Source organism: Periplaneta americana, chromosome 10 (genome assembly GCF_040183065.1).
Source record: "Periplaneta americana isolate PAMFEO1 chromosome 10, P.americana_PAMFEO1_priV1, whole genome shotgun sequence".
Lineage (NCBI taxonomy): Eukaryota > Metazoa > Arthropoda > Insecta > Blattodea > Blattidae > Periplaneta > Periplaneta americana.
In genome coordinates this window covers 106,738,067-106,754,023 of record NC_091126.1, presented here as the reverse complement: position 1 = coordinate 106,754,023, position 15,957 = coordinate 106,738,067, and the positions used below count along the sequence as shown (strand labels likewise).

Sequence of the window (15,957 nt, the reverse complement as noted above, 5' to 3'; positions counted from 1 at the left end):
TCTGTTGCGACTAGACAGAGAAGTCTTATTGGAACCGATTTACTCGTATAGGTCTAATCAGTAAATATTTAATTGATATTGAATGATGATTTTTAGTAAAAACATATTATATATGTAAGCCGGTGTTTCCTAGAATTAATAATTACTTCGTCCAACAAGAAAATTGCAGATCTTGATGGTGGGGACATGAAGCGCGTTTGGCATACTTGAAATTTATTTCTTTCCTTTCATTGTAATTGAAGGGTTCAGAACCATAGTTGGCCAAGCGCCATTTACTAAAACCGTAGAAAACAAGGGTTAAAATGAAGATATTACCACAATTCAATGGAAACATATAGCAAGTAATATAATGTATACACATTAAAACTAAATGATATGTCAATCTTCATTAAATTATGGTTTTCACTTAACTTTAACCCTTGCTTTCTCCGTTTTTAATAAATGGCGCTTGGCCCACTATGGTTCTGAACCCTTCAATTTACATTATTTAGAGGTCTCTGCGCGTTTAAAACTAACCGAGTGTAATTGTTTTATAATGTAATTTCTTTTGATACCACGAGTGAGAATGGATCGTTTGTCTCTCTTGTATAAAGCTCATTTCGAAGAATTTCGGACATATTTTTCCTTACTATGTCAGTAGTAAGAACAAAATATCCAAAGGGAAAAATATTTGTCATAAATCAGTTTCCTGGGTTCTGTACCTGGAGAATCTGGAAAGTTGAAGATAAACCTTACCTACTGTATTATCATATTGTGATGACAGCTATACCGTTTGGCGGACTACTTGAACGTTTAGACATCGGACATTTTTGGCTTTCATAACTATCGTCCTTGTTCCTGCAATAACTCCTATGTGACATTTATCGATTTTTAGATTTTTGCTCTATTAGATAACTTAAATAGTGATACAGCAAAAGTCACCGGCGTGGCTCAGTCGGTTAAGGCGCTTGCCTGCCGGTCTGAAGTTGAGTTCGTGCGCGAGTTCGATCCCTGCTTGGGTTTTTTCCGAGGTTTTCCCCAACCGTAATGTGAATGCAAGGTAATCTATGGCGAATCCTCGGCCTAATCTCGCCAAATATCATATCGGTATCACCAATCTCATCGACGCTAAATAACCTAGTAGTTGATACAGCGTCATTAAATAACTAACTAAAAATTAAAAAAAAAACTATAGGAAATAATAAAATCTCCTATATGTAATTGTATTTCTTTCTTTCGAAAATGTAAGAATTCACAATCCGCTATGTACGGCTGCCATAGGATGAATAAATGTGTTTTCCTCCTATTGAAAAGTAATAGTAGTAGGTTATTTTACGACGCTTTATCAACAGCTTAGGTTATTTAGCGTCTGAATGTGATGAAAGTGATAATGCCGGTGAAATGAGTCCAGGGTCCAACACCGATAGTTACCCAGCATTTGCTCATATTGAGTTGAGGGAAAACCCCGGAAAAAACTCAACCACGTAACTCATCCCGACCAGGAATCGAACCCGGGCCACCTGGCCAGACGCGCTAACCGTTACTCCACAGATGTGGACTCCTAATGAAAAATAGTATATTTTGCTCATATTAGTTATTACAGGAACAACGACGCTATACGTAGTACAAGTGAAGATTTATCAGACTTCTGGACATCAAGACAAGGATTTTAATTTGTTTCACCAAATTATATGAAACATCTGAGTATTGGACGCTTCTTCCTAGATCGATTGATTCTAATAGAGTTTAAATCTTTATCTCAAAGTTTGAAGTAGAATAAAAATAGATGTCGATTATCATGAACATCCCCTTTCTCTTTTCTTATCTTGTCCTTAGCTACTATATTTTACTAGTATTAATTTGAGTTCAGCTTTTTCGTTCTTACACAACACGATATCGTAGATATTGCATGAAAAAATATAATCTACCATTGTCATTCATATTTTATGCTGTATGAAATTTAAACCCGCATAGACCTTAAAAGAGAAGAAACTGCGCTTTGATTAAGTTATGTTGCTGATTAAATCATTAACTCTGGAAGTAATGAATTTTAAGCCTTTAATATCTCAATATTAATTGGTTGTTGCATAATGTTCTACCAGAAATCCAATCCAGATGATATAGGCTGATTTTGGAATTGTAATTCTTAAATTTTACTGTATTCATTTGCAATCAGTAATAATATTATTTTAGATTTAGTTTTCCTGATATAACTTTATATATATATATATATATATATATATATATCCTAGGTAGATGTGGAGATCTTAAATCGGCTTAGTCTTTCGAAATTTATTATAGTGAAACTCTTGTGAGTGTCATTTGAGGCATCTTGATCGTTACGAAATAGGAGCAGTAATGTTATGCTGGAACATTTAAAAACTCTCTGTGATGGATCTGGTTTTGAAATGGACGTGACCCAAGGCAATGGCATCTGGACTTCTTGTACAACACAGTAGAGAGGTTCTAAGTTTAATAACTTAGGCTACATTAATGAGATTCTATGATGTAACCCACATCCTTCTTTAATGCTCTATCTTTTAATTCACTGTAGGCTATATTCTGCTAGTATAAGCCTTTAAGAGAGTAAGTATATGTGAATGTATATGTAAATACACACATTCTAATACAGTCGTTTAGTGAACATGGTAATAGCTAACTTATTTTTTGTACAACAATTATTTTTCACCTCCTAATATAATGGACCATTTGCGTTTCCAATCTTGCCACGTTGACTCGTAAATCGCTATTCTCTAATGTAAATGAGTCCCATCCCCCAAAAGAAAGCAAAAACAATGGATCCTGAAGGATCATAAAACTCAATTTTACACACACAACAGACTGTTTCTTTCAAGAGGAACAATCGAGAAGAAAGTACCAAAGTAATAGGGAATTATACATTCAAAACATGTTGTTTCTACAGCTCGGATACAAACAGGATGCTAAAAAATGTGGCTTTTCTTCTTTTGTTTGGTTCATCATTTAGGCGACCGTTGATGTCAATACACACACAATGGACGATCCGGCAAAGTGTGAAATAAATTCGTTACAAAATATTGCCTCATCCCCATGTAGAAAGTAAATCAGTTGATGTTCTCTTTTTTTTTTTTTTACTTCTCTGTATTTCTTTCTTGCTGTACATTTGGATATGTTTGTTGGGGTTTGTGCAGGAACGCTACAAGAAGCCTGTAATCTCCGTCTGCTGCTGGCATGTCCACTGTGAAGAATGTTGGCTACACACACTGGTAATGTGCAACCTTCATCTGCTATCAAACACTATTTACCATTGGAAGATTATTTTGGAAATTGAAACATTTTGGGTGGCGAAGAACATGACCGTTTAATCATGTTGTAATGTGACCCATTAAGGATTATGATATTTATTGACACAGTAGCATAAAGTCTTGTCCATTGAACATGTATGTACCGACGTCATAAATTCATTCAGTGTGTCCGTGGAGGAACATAAATTCTTTCGTGCTTAGTTTTACGTCGAAGAAGTAATGTGAATTATGCTAAAGACAGTATTTTCACGCGAAAGATATTCACCACAACATGTTTTCTGTTGCATATACTCTTCCCTTTCCTAGGAAGAAGTAGTGTTTATTTCTGCAAGACGGAAATAGATTTCTTTCAATGAATGACATCGATGGATTTTGTGTAACTGCAATGTTAGGCATTGTTTTACATTACTTTTTAAGTTTGTGTCCTTGTCATCCAGAAGAGGAATTTTAGCATTGACATGAAAATGTAACAGTGGTCACTCTCATTGGTCACTGAGTGGCCTGTATGCAATGAAGGGACTACACAAAGAGGATTGTAAAAGGGAATGATTGTATCAAATGATATTTATATCTATGTTTTACTTCAAGTGCTTTACCTTTCATTGGGAATTATATTTCTGAATGCTCATATTTATGAGCGGAAGACTCTGCGAACTTTCGTTTTAAGTATGAAGGCTGCACTGGAATAAATCAAACACTTCGTTATAAATTGAAATGCATCACTTTTTTATGTGCACGCCATAAAATGTGGGTTTTGTTGCAACAGTTTCATTAATGAAGCAATAATTATTCATAATTAGATCTTGGAAAATATTCCATATGCTGTTCCAGTGATCTGTCTTTCTCATTTGTAGTATTCAAAAGGATGTTTTTCTATGTATTCGATTTTGACAGTATAATTTTGGACTGAATTTATATTACACTTGGAAAATGTTTCCGGTCTAAAACACAACTAATATTGAAATATGAAAATAGACGTTATTCTTTAGTTTGTGTTCATTGTCCGATATGCAGTTCCTATTGAATGCCACATGTTCTAACTGGACAGAACAAAATTTCCCCAAAAATAACATTCTAAAGAGACGATGTTGGTGGGATATTCAAAGAAAAATTTCCTTTCAAAGAATTATTTTACTCGATCTGAAATTCGAACTCGGACCACCTAAAGTAAAATGATGACCTATGGCTGCAAGATTTACAAGCAACATGATTATTTCCTCGCCTTTACACAAAATAAAAAATTCGCTTTAAAATAATTTCACTGGATCTCAAATTCCAACTTCAACAACGTCAAGGAAAATTACATGATCTCTGGCTGCAAGATTTACAAGCAACATGAGTATTTCCTCATCTTTACATAAAAAATAACAAACTCTGACAGTGACATGATTGTATTCTTTACTTGTTACAAATTATACCTTGTCTTATAGTGATCAGATGCTTTATTACATATTTCTTTACCGATACGTTGGTGTTCTATAGCGGGAGATATGCTGTTCTCTGCCTGCAATCATTTTCGTCGTGAAAATCTGGCACCTTTTTACCACTGCATAGGAAGAGATGCTGTTCAAGACATAATGGACAACCTAGACACGTGTTTAAAGTCTACTTGAGAATCGAAATACGCTCAGAAACAGAAATAGCAATTATAAAAATTGAAGTAATAATACTTTTGATTATGGTAGAAAAGTGAAAAGTTTTTTTTTAACTTGTGTTATATGGAACCATATTTTATTTCGTCGACCTAAACCTGCATGAGTTGACTTTTGTAAATAAGATAATGTTTTATCGTCGTTTTGAAACATCTGTCGTATATATTTATGAAGAGTGTATTACCCGCATAGTGTATTGCAATATATCAAATAACAAGGCAATGAATGTTGCCCACGACATCGCTTCGTGAACCCATATAATTGCTTATTTGTAAATGACCCAAACGTCGATATTTGTACTTTTGGACACAGGATTAACACACGAGAGAGATTACAAGGATTGTCAACGAAGCCGGAGCAAACCTGAGACAGAATGATTTACATGTTGATTTTAAGACTAGGCACATGTGTCATATTAAGCAGGGATTAGACCCAGGTCATAAAATTGATTCGCACAGTACAGATTTTGTAGCACCAACTCCCGTTAATAAGTCAACAAATGCGATGCCGTATAACCACATCGTATTTATTGAACACTTTTATCTGTTCCAATTAGAGGGAAACTATAATTGTATAATCCGAATTGTCATGAAAATAAATTACACTGTTGCAGCACAAGCTCACGGAAAATACATTACATTCCAGACCGATGACATTGTATTGGTATAAAACCGTGGATGCTACAATAATCACCGCTCAGTCTTTCATGAAGGGGACATAATCTGTTATTTATAAGGAAAGTAAACAGTGTTAGAATGAAATTAATACTTCGACAGATGAGCAACATATGCTATAAACATATATCATGCATAAAAGCGCGGCTCACGCCGTACTGTTGGAAATGTATTCATTTGTCGACGAACAGCGAATGAAACTCAGCCTGCAACACAACTGTCTTAAAATACGAATGCTTTTTTCTGGACTCAGTGCTTAAAACTTTCTCATTGCTTGATTGAAATACGTATTATGGTCATAAACGTTATAACGAAGGTGGTGTATGATATAGTATGATATAAAACTATAGAGTAACAGTAAAATAACTTACAAAATTGTTTGCCTGTTCAACTTGAGCATAAAACATTTCACTGAAAACACCAAATTCTAATTTGTTTCAAGAGTGCTAAATTCTCTCTCTCCATGTCTGTATGATAATGGATATACATTACCCTACAGTATAAGAGCTGTATTGGATGTATGCAGAAATGTGTGGAAAACAAATTGGTAACCTGTAATTCAATAAATTCGCCTTCTCAAAGTGTACCTGTGAACAACGGTGAATTATAAAATGTTGAATGTATTTATAGTTTATCTGGTGTAAAATACATTTCATATATGTCTGTGGAGAGTTTTCAGTCTTACTGTCGTGTATTTCATAAATGGAGACATTGGCTTAGCAGCGTCGTTATGTTGTGGACAGCATAATTGAAGTGAAGTTTCTGGACGGTTTTTTCAAGGAAATTAATGGATTAAATAACGTATTAATTGTGATTTAAATGTCCTAACTACGTGAATTGATTAACCTGGTCACACTCACTACAATTTTTGAAGATGGAATAATAAAAATTAATTGTTCCGTGGGATCGGAGAAAGTTCACTGATTCGTTCATAAAATTATGTTTAAAGGAAGAAATTGTTTTGAAACACAGTTGCAGGTGATGGAAAATGGATAAATCAAGCTAACTTATTCTATTATATCATTTTAACAAATGCTGTTTGTTTATTTTAATAAATTTTACTTAGAGTACGCATCATTTGAAACGCAAGAGGAATGTAATATAGAAATAACGAATACTTCTTTTTAAGTATTTTATATTTCACAAGAGGAATTGCGAAATGCAATACAACTGTCAATGTACGACTGAAAAAATAATAATTTAAAGGGAAAATGAATGGCTATGGTGAATGTATATCATGAATTATTATTATTGTAGGCTCAAGTGTTGGAAGTACGCCTTCATGAGTATAAGTATGGAAACTTAATTATATTATTGAAATCACAGTGATGTAAATACAGTGAATATAATTAATTAAAATATTGTTTTCTCAAAGTAACAACCAGAAGGACCCGCATTGTAAAAAAATAGCAAGAAATATGGATTGCTTCAACAAGTGCTCTGGAATGGAATATTGAAGACACTGATTCATAGAACCTTATTTATTTGGCACGAATATTGGAAATACCGCTCTCGAGAGAATTTTGTAAAGTGATTGATTATGGATTATGCTACTTTCATGAGACGAATTAATTGATATAAGAAATAGTCGCTAATTATGGAAACGGCAGAAGCAAAGCAAATCTACCCCATTACAGGCCCCGAAATGACTTTAGGATGGAGAAATGTACAAGACAGCTGTAGGGGTGTCAATCCTATGTGCTGGTCGTCCTTGCCCCCAAGGAAATGTAAACAGCAGCCTACGGAAATAATGCACATATGGATTGTAGTGAAGAAGATCGTTGCTTTTGAAGATGAAATGTAAAGCTCATTATAGTGTAAATGAAGAAAGATCTCTGTAATATTAATAACAAGAATAACGGTGCCGACCTACAGTGCCAGTAAAGAGGCTCGAAGGAGAGGCATGGTGAGTACACTGACATTGATTTATATGATAGTAATTTCTGTTCTTCAAACAAAAGAGTGAAAGATGCGTCCTATTGATTCAACATGTGATTGAGTGCATTTTGCAGGCAGCCAAGCAAGCATGACGCAATGCCTCTTGTACTATGTAGTGCAAGCATCGTCTCATCCGGAATCCAAAAGTGGACGAGGAATCCCATCCTCGTCGCCACGTGTTTGCTTGGAGCTTTGCAGATCTTGAAAATGGGTGTGGACTCCCAAACACGGCGCTGGACATCTTAACACCAGATGATCGAGATGCATATAGACGTAACGATGTTACGATGCAATATCTTCGATATATACATGTTCGTTGGACAAATGCTACACTTCACCACCCAAAATCAACCCGAAAATGAATAGAAAATCATCTTGTATGCACTGAAACCCAAATTGTGTCTGTAATATTTGCCTGAACTTGTTGTTAACTTCAAGTTAGGTACTGTTATTTTAATTTTTTACAGTTTAGTCAGTAAGGAAACACTAGTTAATGGGAGTCCATGTTTGTTTTAACCTTATCGTCATAATCAAATCTATCCTATAATAAGATCTTGCAAAGCTCTAAGTATGTAGAAGTACTATTTTGATTACATTTATCTTGTCCATGGTACAAGGGGCATTACTACTACTTAGTATTTTTACATAAGACAGTTCGATCATTGGTCCTCACTAAAATCTGGTTTGTAACAAAATATATGCGACTATTTTCTGTAAAATTAGAACAGTTATTTCAAAGAGAGGAAGTAATTTTGTACTATTAAGTCAAAAGGTATCAATGTGCCATGAAAAGCCCGTTACAGCGGCCCAAGTAGATGAGTGAGTTTCCTAATTGATGACAAAAGATAGAGTAAACATTTTCATTCGTACATACTCCATTACCAACAATGACATTAATGCTATGATGACGCTTTCCGAATAATTGCAAAATTGAAATTATCAACTAAAAATAATGGAAAAATCTTACCAGTCTCACTGGTATTTATCAACATTCATAATAAGATAATTGTGTAATCTTATAAAACTAAAGTATCTTTATCACTACGATAAAAGTTTTGCTTCTGTAGGCTGGTTTTGCAGAAAATTGAGATGCAAGGACAAGTCATTTCTAAGACAAAATTTTGATTGCATGTCATAGTAATTCGTTTATATCTGTGCAGATGTGTAATACTACTTTAATCCCAGTAGAAACAAGTTGAAGGATTATTATAACACAAACACATTTGAAGTGTAGATCGTACGTAAGAAGTTAATTGTCAGGTAAAAATCTTCACTACCGGAATCGGTTAATTAATATTATTATGGATTATACATTATTAACTTAATAAAGCTTATAAGAATTATATATCGGGTATATATTTTTTGAGGGTGGCATTATACACCACAATGCTTTATTTGATAATTTTTTCTGTTAATGTAAAATTATTTCAACACAGAAGCTTTAGCTACTCCTTAAAGTATGCTATTGTAGTTGGGTAGCAGTGAGCGTATCGATTTACTTCACAGTCTAATCTGTGTCATGTTCAGAGAATGTTTTTAGTATCCCTAATATCAAGAAATAAAATAAAATAAAATAAAATAAATATTTTATATATCAATGTGCAGTTCTTGTAAAATTTTGTAGAAATTTTCTTCCTATTCAGTCTCGAAAAGATTGAATATAAAGCACTGGAATTTGTACTTCCTCTCAACTCACCCGATATAACTATGATTATGGGAAAGAGAATGCTTGTGGAGAATCTATCGACAATTTCTTCTTTCAACTGTAGCAGTTAGCGATATTGCTACGTAGTGTAAGAAAAAGGAGCTATGTTGCATTATTTATTTTAGTACCAGACGAGGACCACTGATCCATACTCAGAGACCGCACCAACAAAGTTGACGTTTTCTTACAGGGCGCAAAGAAGCTTTGTCCGCAATGCAACATGATAACATCGCCATCGGATCTGCGGAGGATTTACATGTGACGCCAAGAAGAAATGGGCTGATCAGTCAAAATAACATGTCCGAATGTTTAGATACAGTACTTCGCCGCTGTTTGCTTCTTCTTTAAATACAGTGAATTCAGTTGGAACTCATATCCTGTGGCGCGGAGTCTGCGAGTATGTCGCCGGACTGTGCGTGCTTCGTGCCCTACCCAGCTTCCCTCCCTCGTCGTATCACGCTGAGGTTATGGATGTCATGAAGGACCTCTCTTTCTAACCTAAATGAAGAAGAAGCGGCCGATTATTTTTTATTTCTAATAGTTATCCAATAGTGTCTCACTTCACAGAGTGAAAGTGGAATAGGACAAGGTGTCGTTCTGCTAAAATTACAGAATTTTGTTGCTCCGTTGCGAAAGACGCAGGTGTCGAGTTTGCCGACGAAAACAGAGTATTCTGTACGTTGTGGTAACGAAGGGACACTTCAGTTTTCTTCAAACTGTTCCCTTCTCCAGATGTCATCTATGAATTACAGTATTGTGCATTATATAAATTAACAGAATAAAACTGACAAGCATATTTTCAAGTGATAATTCGCAATATCCTGTACAGTGACGAGTGCTTTGAAGTACCATCCTTTGGGCCTAAAGTGTTCGAGCAGAGATGCAGCAACAAGAACACGTCGAGGAATCCGGCAGGCCAGTGGAGTGAACGCTCATTTGCAGATTGAATCCCACGTTTTTATAAGTGTTGCCGACGAAATACGCGTTGATAGTTTACTTGTACATAGCTGATTGTTTAAATTGCAGTGATATGTATACTCAACATTTCCTCTACTAAGTAAACTAGGGCAAAGTCTGCTGTATGTAACAAGGTAGGCTTGTAATCGCACTCGAACACTGATGGACTTCTAGTCTTTACGCTCAATGACCGTGTAACAAAGTTCCAATAATTCATCTGCGAAAATAATATGTGATTGCTGGTTTCCGAGTATTATCAAGATGGAGCCATGAGAATGCAGAACGAAGAAATAGACATAATTATATGAAGTGACTTTTAAAACAAACTTGTGGAACCTGAGTCGTAATAATTTCTTTCTCGACCTAGAAGGGGAAAAGGCGGCAACATTATCCTCGGTGCAAGGTGGTTAAGAGTAGCGAGAAGATAAAACTGTTACTGCGTTTCTATTCAGTAACGTATAATTTAAAACTGGAAATTAAGTTTAATATTTACAATGTTGAAAGCTTTCATGCATCTCAACACATTGACGCAAACATTTCTTGACGTTGGAGTTGGGTTCATGCCAAAAGAATAAAGAGTTTGGAACATTTTATGGAAAACGACATGCATATAAACTTAGCAACTGTTACACATTTCACTTCATGAGAATCTGAGTGTCTACAAGCCTACTCCTGTAAGTATGATATCCGTTCCACAATAATAGCTCACAGCTGTCATTTCTCTCTTGTATTTTTATCTACATTTTACTGGATTTTGCTCAAAGGCTGAGATTTTTGTTTTAGGACTAGTGTTACATCAAACGGTCTGTAATACTAGTTACATTGTACCGAAGTCTGCACGATGTAGTTACTGAATGTTCGAAGACATTCGTTTGAAATTATTTGAAAAAGGAAAATAATCTGTCTCCGAAATAATTTATTTATTTAATTTCGTTATTATTTTAATATAAATGAAGAATGAATTACCTTGGCACATCATCAGAGATTTTAATCTACATTTGTTACGAGTTGGAAGCATTATAATTATAAAAATTGTAACGTTTTATATATTACTCATGTCAGTGTAAACACTGTCATGTATGATGCACTTTCACGAATATCCCAGTGTATCTTCTGAACAGAAGACAAACATGTGAAATATTATTTCGTACGAAAGATTATTACGCTCATATTAATCAAAATATTACTCGATATGTATTCAGCTGGTTCTGTTCGTTTTTACTTCTAATGATATTTTCCAGAGAATAAAGAAACAAAGATGATTATTATGATGGTAAGTGTAATTGAACTATTACAATATTTACACATCATCAAGTAATTAAAATTTAAAACAATGTTCGAACCCGCTTTACTTCCGTTATTTAGTTTCATATAACAATATTTTTCGTTTTATCATCGATGTTATTTTGGAAGATATTTTCTGTCAATGAATTACTTATATTACTTGAAAGATGGTCGGTTGTTTTCATTAAAAATTAAAGTAATTTTTTTGTGTGCATCTTGGTACGATTCATGCAGACTTCTAATAAACATATTTATTGGATTTCATATTACTCTTTCTGTTACATTCATTTTTTTTATGTGGATTATAGTTATAGGATTACTCTTGTTAAAATAATAATATGCATCGGTACCAAAGTTCAAATGTTCTTTATTTTTACTTCAAGTTCATTACGTTACATGTGGTGCTGCTTTGAATCTATCCCAGTTCTAACTAGGTTATGACTTAAGTGTTATGCGGTAAAACTTTATGAAATACAGTAAAGTGAAAGTTCTGTTCGGTTGATCTGTCTGTCCGAAATGTTTTCGAATATTGGAGAGACAGATACGCCGTTTTTAATAATAGTGTTTAAGTTTCCTCTGTAAGTATGAGCCTTCAACTGTGTTATAATAAAGGCATGTCTCTGTGGCTAGGCTCGATGTGCCTAGGTTCTCATGTAAGAGATTCGAGCTCAAGTCCATCTCTCTCCCCTCCCCGAGTGTCTTGGCTCTTAATAGCTAACATGTAATTGTGTGTTTTCAACCAATTATCAAACTTGAATCTAGGACAGTGTTTTCTTTCCTGTGCTCGAAATAAAGATCACTAAAACACTTAAGAACTTGCTTTTTGTTTACTTACCCGTTACTGTATCCCTTAATTATGAATGTTCCTTCACATCATCCATTACAGATATATAATACATCGATACTTTACTGTCTCAAGTATAGTCTCCTCTCCCTCTCCAAGGTATACTGGGTGCGTAAAGAGAAAGTGGTCATACGTTGAGAGGCGATAGTATGAACGATTCTGAAGGAAAAAGAGAATTATAAATAAATATATCGATGGTGTTGAACAGCAACTTCGTATGTCAAAATACAGTGGACTCTCCTAAGTTCGACTGAACAGAATTGAAAGTTCAGTCCAATAAGGGTAGTGGGTGTGGCAGGTGAAATGAATACAAATTCGTATTGGTTACCCATCAACGAATACAGCACTGTACTTGCATTTCCTGCCCTCCCCGAGACTTGTGTATGCGCTTCTAGTGCCACAGTGGGTTTCGACAGTTCCATCTCACAAACGGCACAATTATCAAATAGAAAAAGAAGAGTGGATTAATTTAAAATCAGTGATAAATATGGATGTCCTAATCAATGAAATATTCTTTTTTCCTTTAACAAATCTATCACTACAGGACACGGAACCAATTTCCATTTAAATGGCAAACCCATTTCTTAGTGCCTGTATAGGAGCGTGTCTAATTCTCCTACGTAAGCAGTCGAACTATAGGATGTCGAACTTGTTTTCTGTCGAACTTAAGAGCTTCCACTGTATTTAATTTTACAGAAGACTGAAAAAATATTTTATTATCTTGATAACGAACAAATATCTGACATAAAAGAGTATTCAGATGTCTTCTTGTGAAGTTTGTATCCATGCCTCAACTTAACATGTTTTTGCAAAAGATTCGGAAAGTATTTTTATAGGGATACATTGAAATCTCATTTTTATGTCTTATTCTTAATGGTTGCCAGGAAACAACTATTTAAAAATAACAGGTATGAGAATCACACTTTCAAAAAAATATTTTATATTATTCAATCATTAAAGCGACTGAAGCACTTTCGTCCTGATAAACTAAAATTAATCCTTGTACAAACACTCGTGATGCCACACTTCAACTACTGCGATATTATATTAAGTAACCTAAATGCAAATTTGAGCAGCAGGCTACAACGTGTGCATAATGCGTGCGTGTGTTATATTTACAATATTCGTAAGTATGATCATATTTCCCCGTCTTTCCAAAATCTGTCTTGGCTAAGGCTAAGCGACCGACAAGACATGCACTCTCTTATTCTCTTATTTAAAATTCTGTGCACCGCTACCCCAATCTATTTGACTTCTCGTTTTCAAAATTTATCCGCATATCATCAGCTAAGTACCAGGTCTCATCATAACAATTTACCCATTATACCCTACCACAAGACATCTTTATATCCTTCATTTTATACAGTTTCAGTTGCCAGAAATTGGAACTCGCTTCCGAATGATGTAAGGGGTTGTTGGACAATAACTTCATTTAGGTCAAAATTACATAAATTATTACTTAACAGAATAATTACTGATTAATATTTGTTACTTATAATGAAACTAACATGTATCCATTCTTATTATCATTAATTTTTCTAAATAGAATACAAAACCTCTAATGGCAAAATTTTATTACATTAATATTCTCATTATATAAATATATTTTAGATTTATATTTTTTCTCCCTATAACATAGTTCTAGTAAACTTATGTTAAATTAATTCTCATCATTTTACTAGCTATCTCAAATTAAATTGATTGAATTAAATTAGCTCATAAATTAAGTTACTACTTTATCTTGTAGGTTTATCTAAATTTAAATAAACATGTACTACTCGTTAAAACTTAACAGAAGAATATTGCTGGAGAATCTTTTAAGTGTAGTGTAAATATTCGTAATTTAAATATATTTTGTATTGATTAAGACTGGTTGAGTGGAAGAGAAGGCCTTATGGACTTAACTCTGCCAGCGAAAATAAAACATTCTATTCTATTCTCTTTTTCTCCTCCGCATGATTGTTCACATTGACGAAATCAAAGTAACATTAGATTTACTATTGCCTATGTCATTTTGGCCACTTGCGTGTGGGCATGTTACTTGCGTATAGAGAGATGGAGGAATGAGTCTTACCATTCTCGCTCGCGGGCTTAGAGTCTGCTCTTCGAGAATACCAACTTTGATTTTCTGTCCAGAGAACCGTATAGCATGGTGTTTATGAAGGTTTTTGACACATTGCGTGCACGTGATATTCTTTCCAGTGTTCATGTTGGATCTGAACGACAAGGCCAACAAGATGTAAATAAAATATAAAACATTCTTCAAATAATTGAAAGCAGCCCTAACTACTAGCTCAAGAAGAATAAATTGCTGAACAAATGTATATTCCACAAACACGAATATGGCGCACAATACACAGACAAGTTCCACATACTTATCATCTCCGACATGCGCTATATCATCATGAAGGAGAATATGATTTCACATATTCTGTTTACGGAAGAAACAATATTTGGCCGTAACGGAATCGACACCATCCACAAATTCACCTTAAGCTACTGTGGAGTATAATTTTCAGCGACATATCGCATTTAACGTGTGGTATGGTATTATTGATGGCTATATCTTAAGTTCCTGCAAAATATGTCATCAGAATACTTGGGGGATGTTCCTTCGGCAATATGGGCTGGTATGTACTTTTAACAAGCTGGGGCCACTACATATTCCAGCAGCCCAGTAATCCAGTACCTCAATGAAACCTATCCTGGGCGTTGGATCGGTCGAGGTGGTGTCATTTCTTGACCACCAACGTCACTCGATCTTACACCATTAGATTATTATTTGTGAGGTTGACTAAAAAGCGATGTCTACAAGCGCAAATTGGAAACAAGGGAGTAATTGCTTGTTCGAGATTAAATGCATGTGATCACAATAAGGAATGTCCGAACCAAACGAGCAAAGTGGCATATGGCTACACGAGCTGCAAAATGCATCAAGGTTGACAGTAACATTTTTTAGCGTGTTATGTAAAGAGAAATGAGCAATTAAACACGACATACAGGTAACCATCTCTTAATCTATCACTTGCGCTATTTCCGTTCCTCATGGTTTCGATTGGCTTTCTCCACAACCGTTGAGAATAAGACATGCATTTATATAATGTTTTTCTTTTCCTTTAGAATCATTAGAATCACCCATACTATCACCCCTCCAAGTGTGGCTGTTTTCTCCTGAATTAACTTGAATAGTTTGTTAGCCTAAGCGTGAGAACTATCGTAATACACCTATTATTAGTAGTAAAGAATTGTTTTCTTTTTATTATTTCGACGGTCTCTTCGCTATTTAGCCCTGACGTCTATTTTATATCCTATTTTGTCTGTACGAAGTGCGAACGATCTCACGAAACGTCCTGCAGATTGTTACGTAGTCTCAATCGAGAACTCGGCCCTCAGATGCATCTGATCTTAAAACAGGAAACTGTTAGAGTCAAAAACAGCTGGCCCGTAAATTTTGTCTAAAGCTGTAACACTCAAGGGCCGGTTGTCACGACCAGAGACCTGTGCAACGGCCATGGGCTGCTTCGGCACTGCACCGCACTGGACTCCACAGTGTCGCCCGTGACGTCACCCAGCCTCACCGCATGGGTCGGAGCGGACTGCTTGCAGAGCAGTTTTGTGCGGTGGGTTTTGTATCAAGGCA

General features: G+C 35.0%; 1 protein-coding gene across 1 annotated transcript in view; it reads left to right on the top strand.

The window, feature by feature from the left end:
• Positions 1–12,247, top strand: part of LOC138707733 (E3 ubiquitin-protein ligase Rnf220-like) — a 137,650-nt gene extending 125,403 nt beyond the window's left edge. The window contains exons 7-8 of the mRNA XM_069837598.1: positions 3,150–3,224; positions 9,423–12,247. Of these exons, the coding sequence (XP_069693699.1) occupies positions 3,150–3,224; positions 9,423–9,494 (147 nt within the window). The 3' untranslated portion in view covers positions 9,495–12,247. The remainder of the gene's footprint in view (positions 1–3,149; positions 3,225–9,422) is intronic.
• Positions 12,248–15,957: the final 3,710 nt, after the last annotated feature.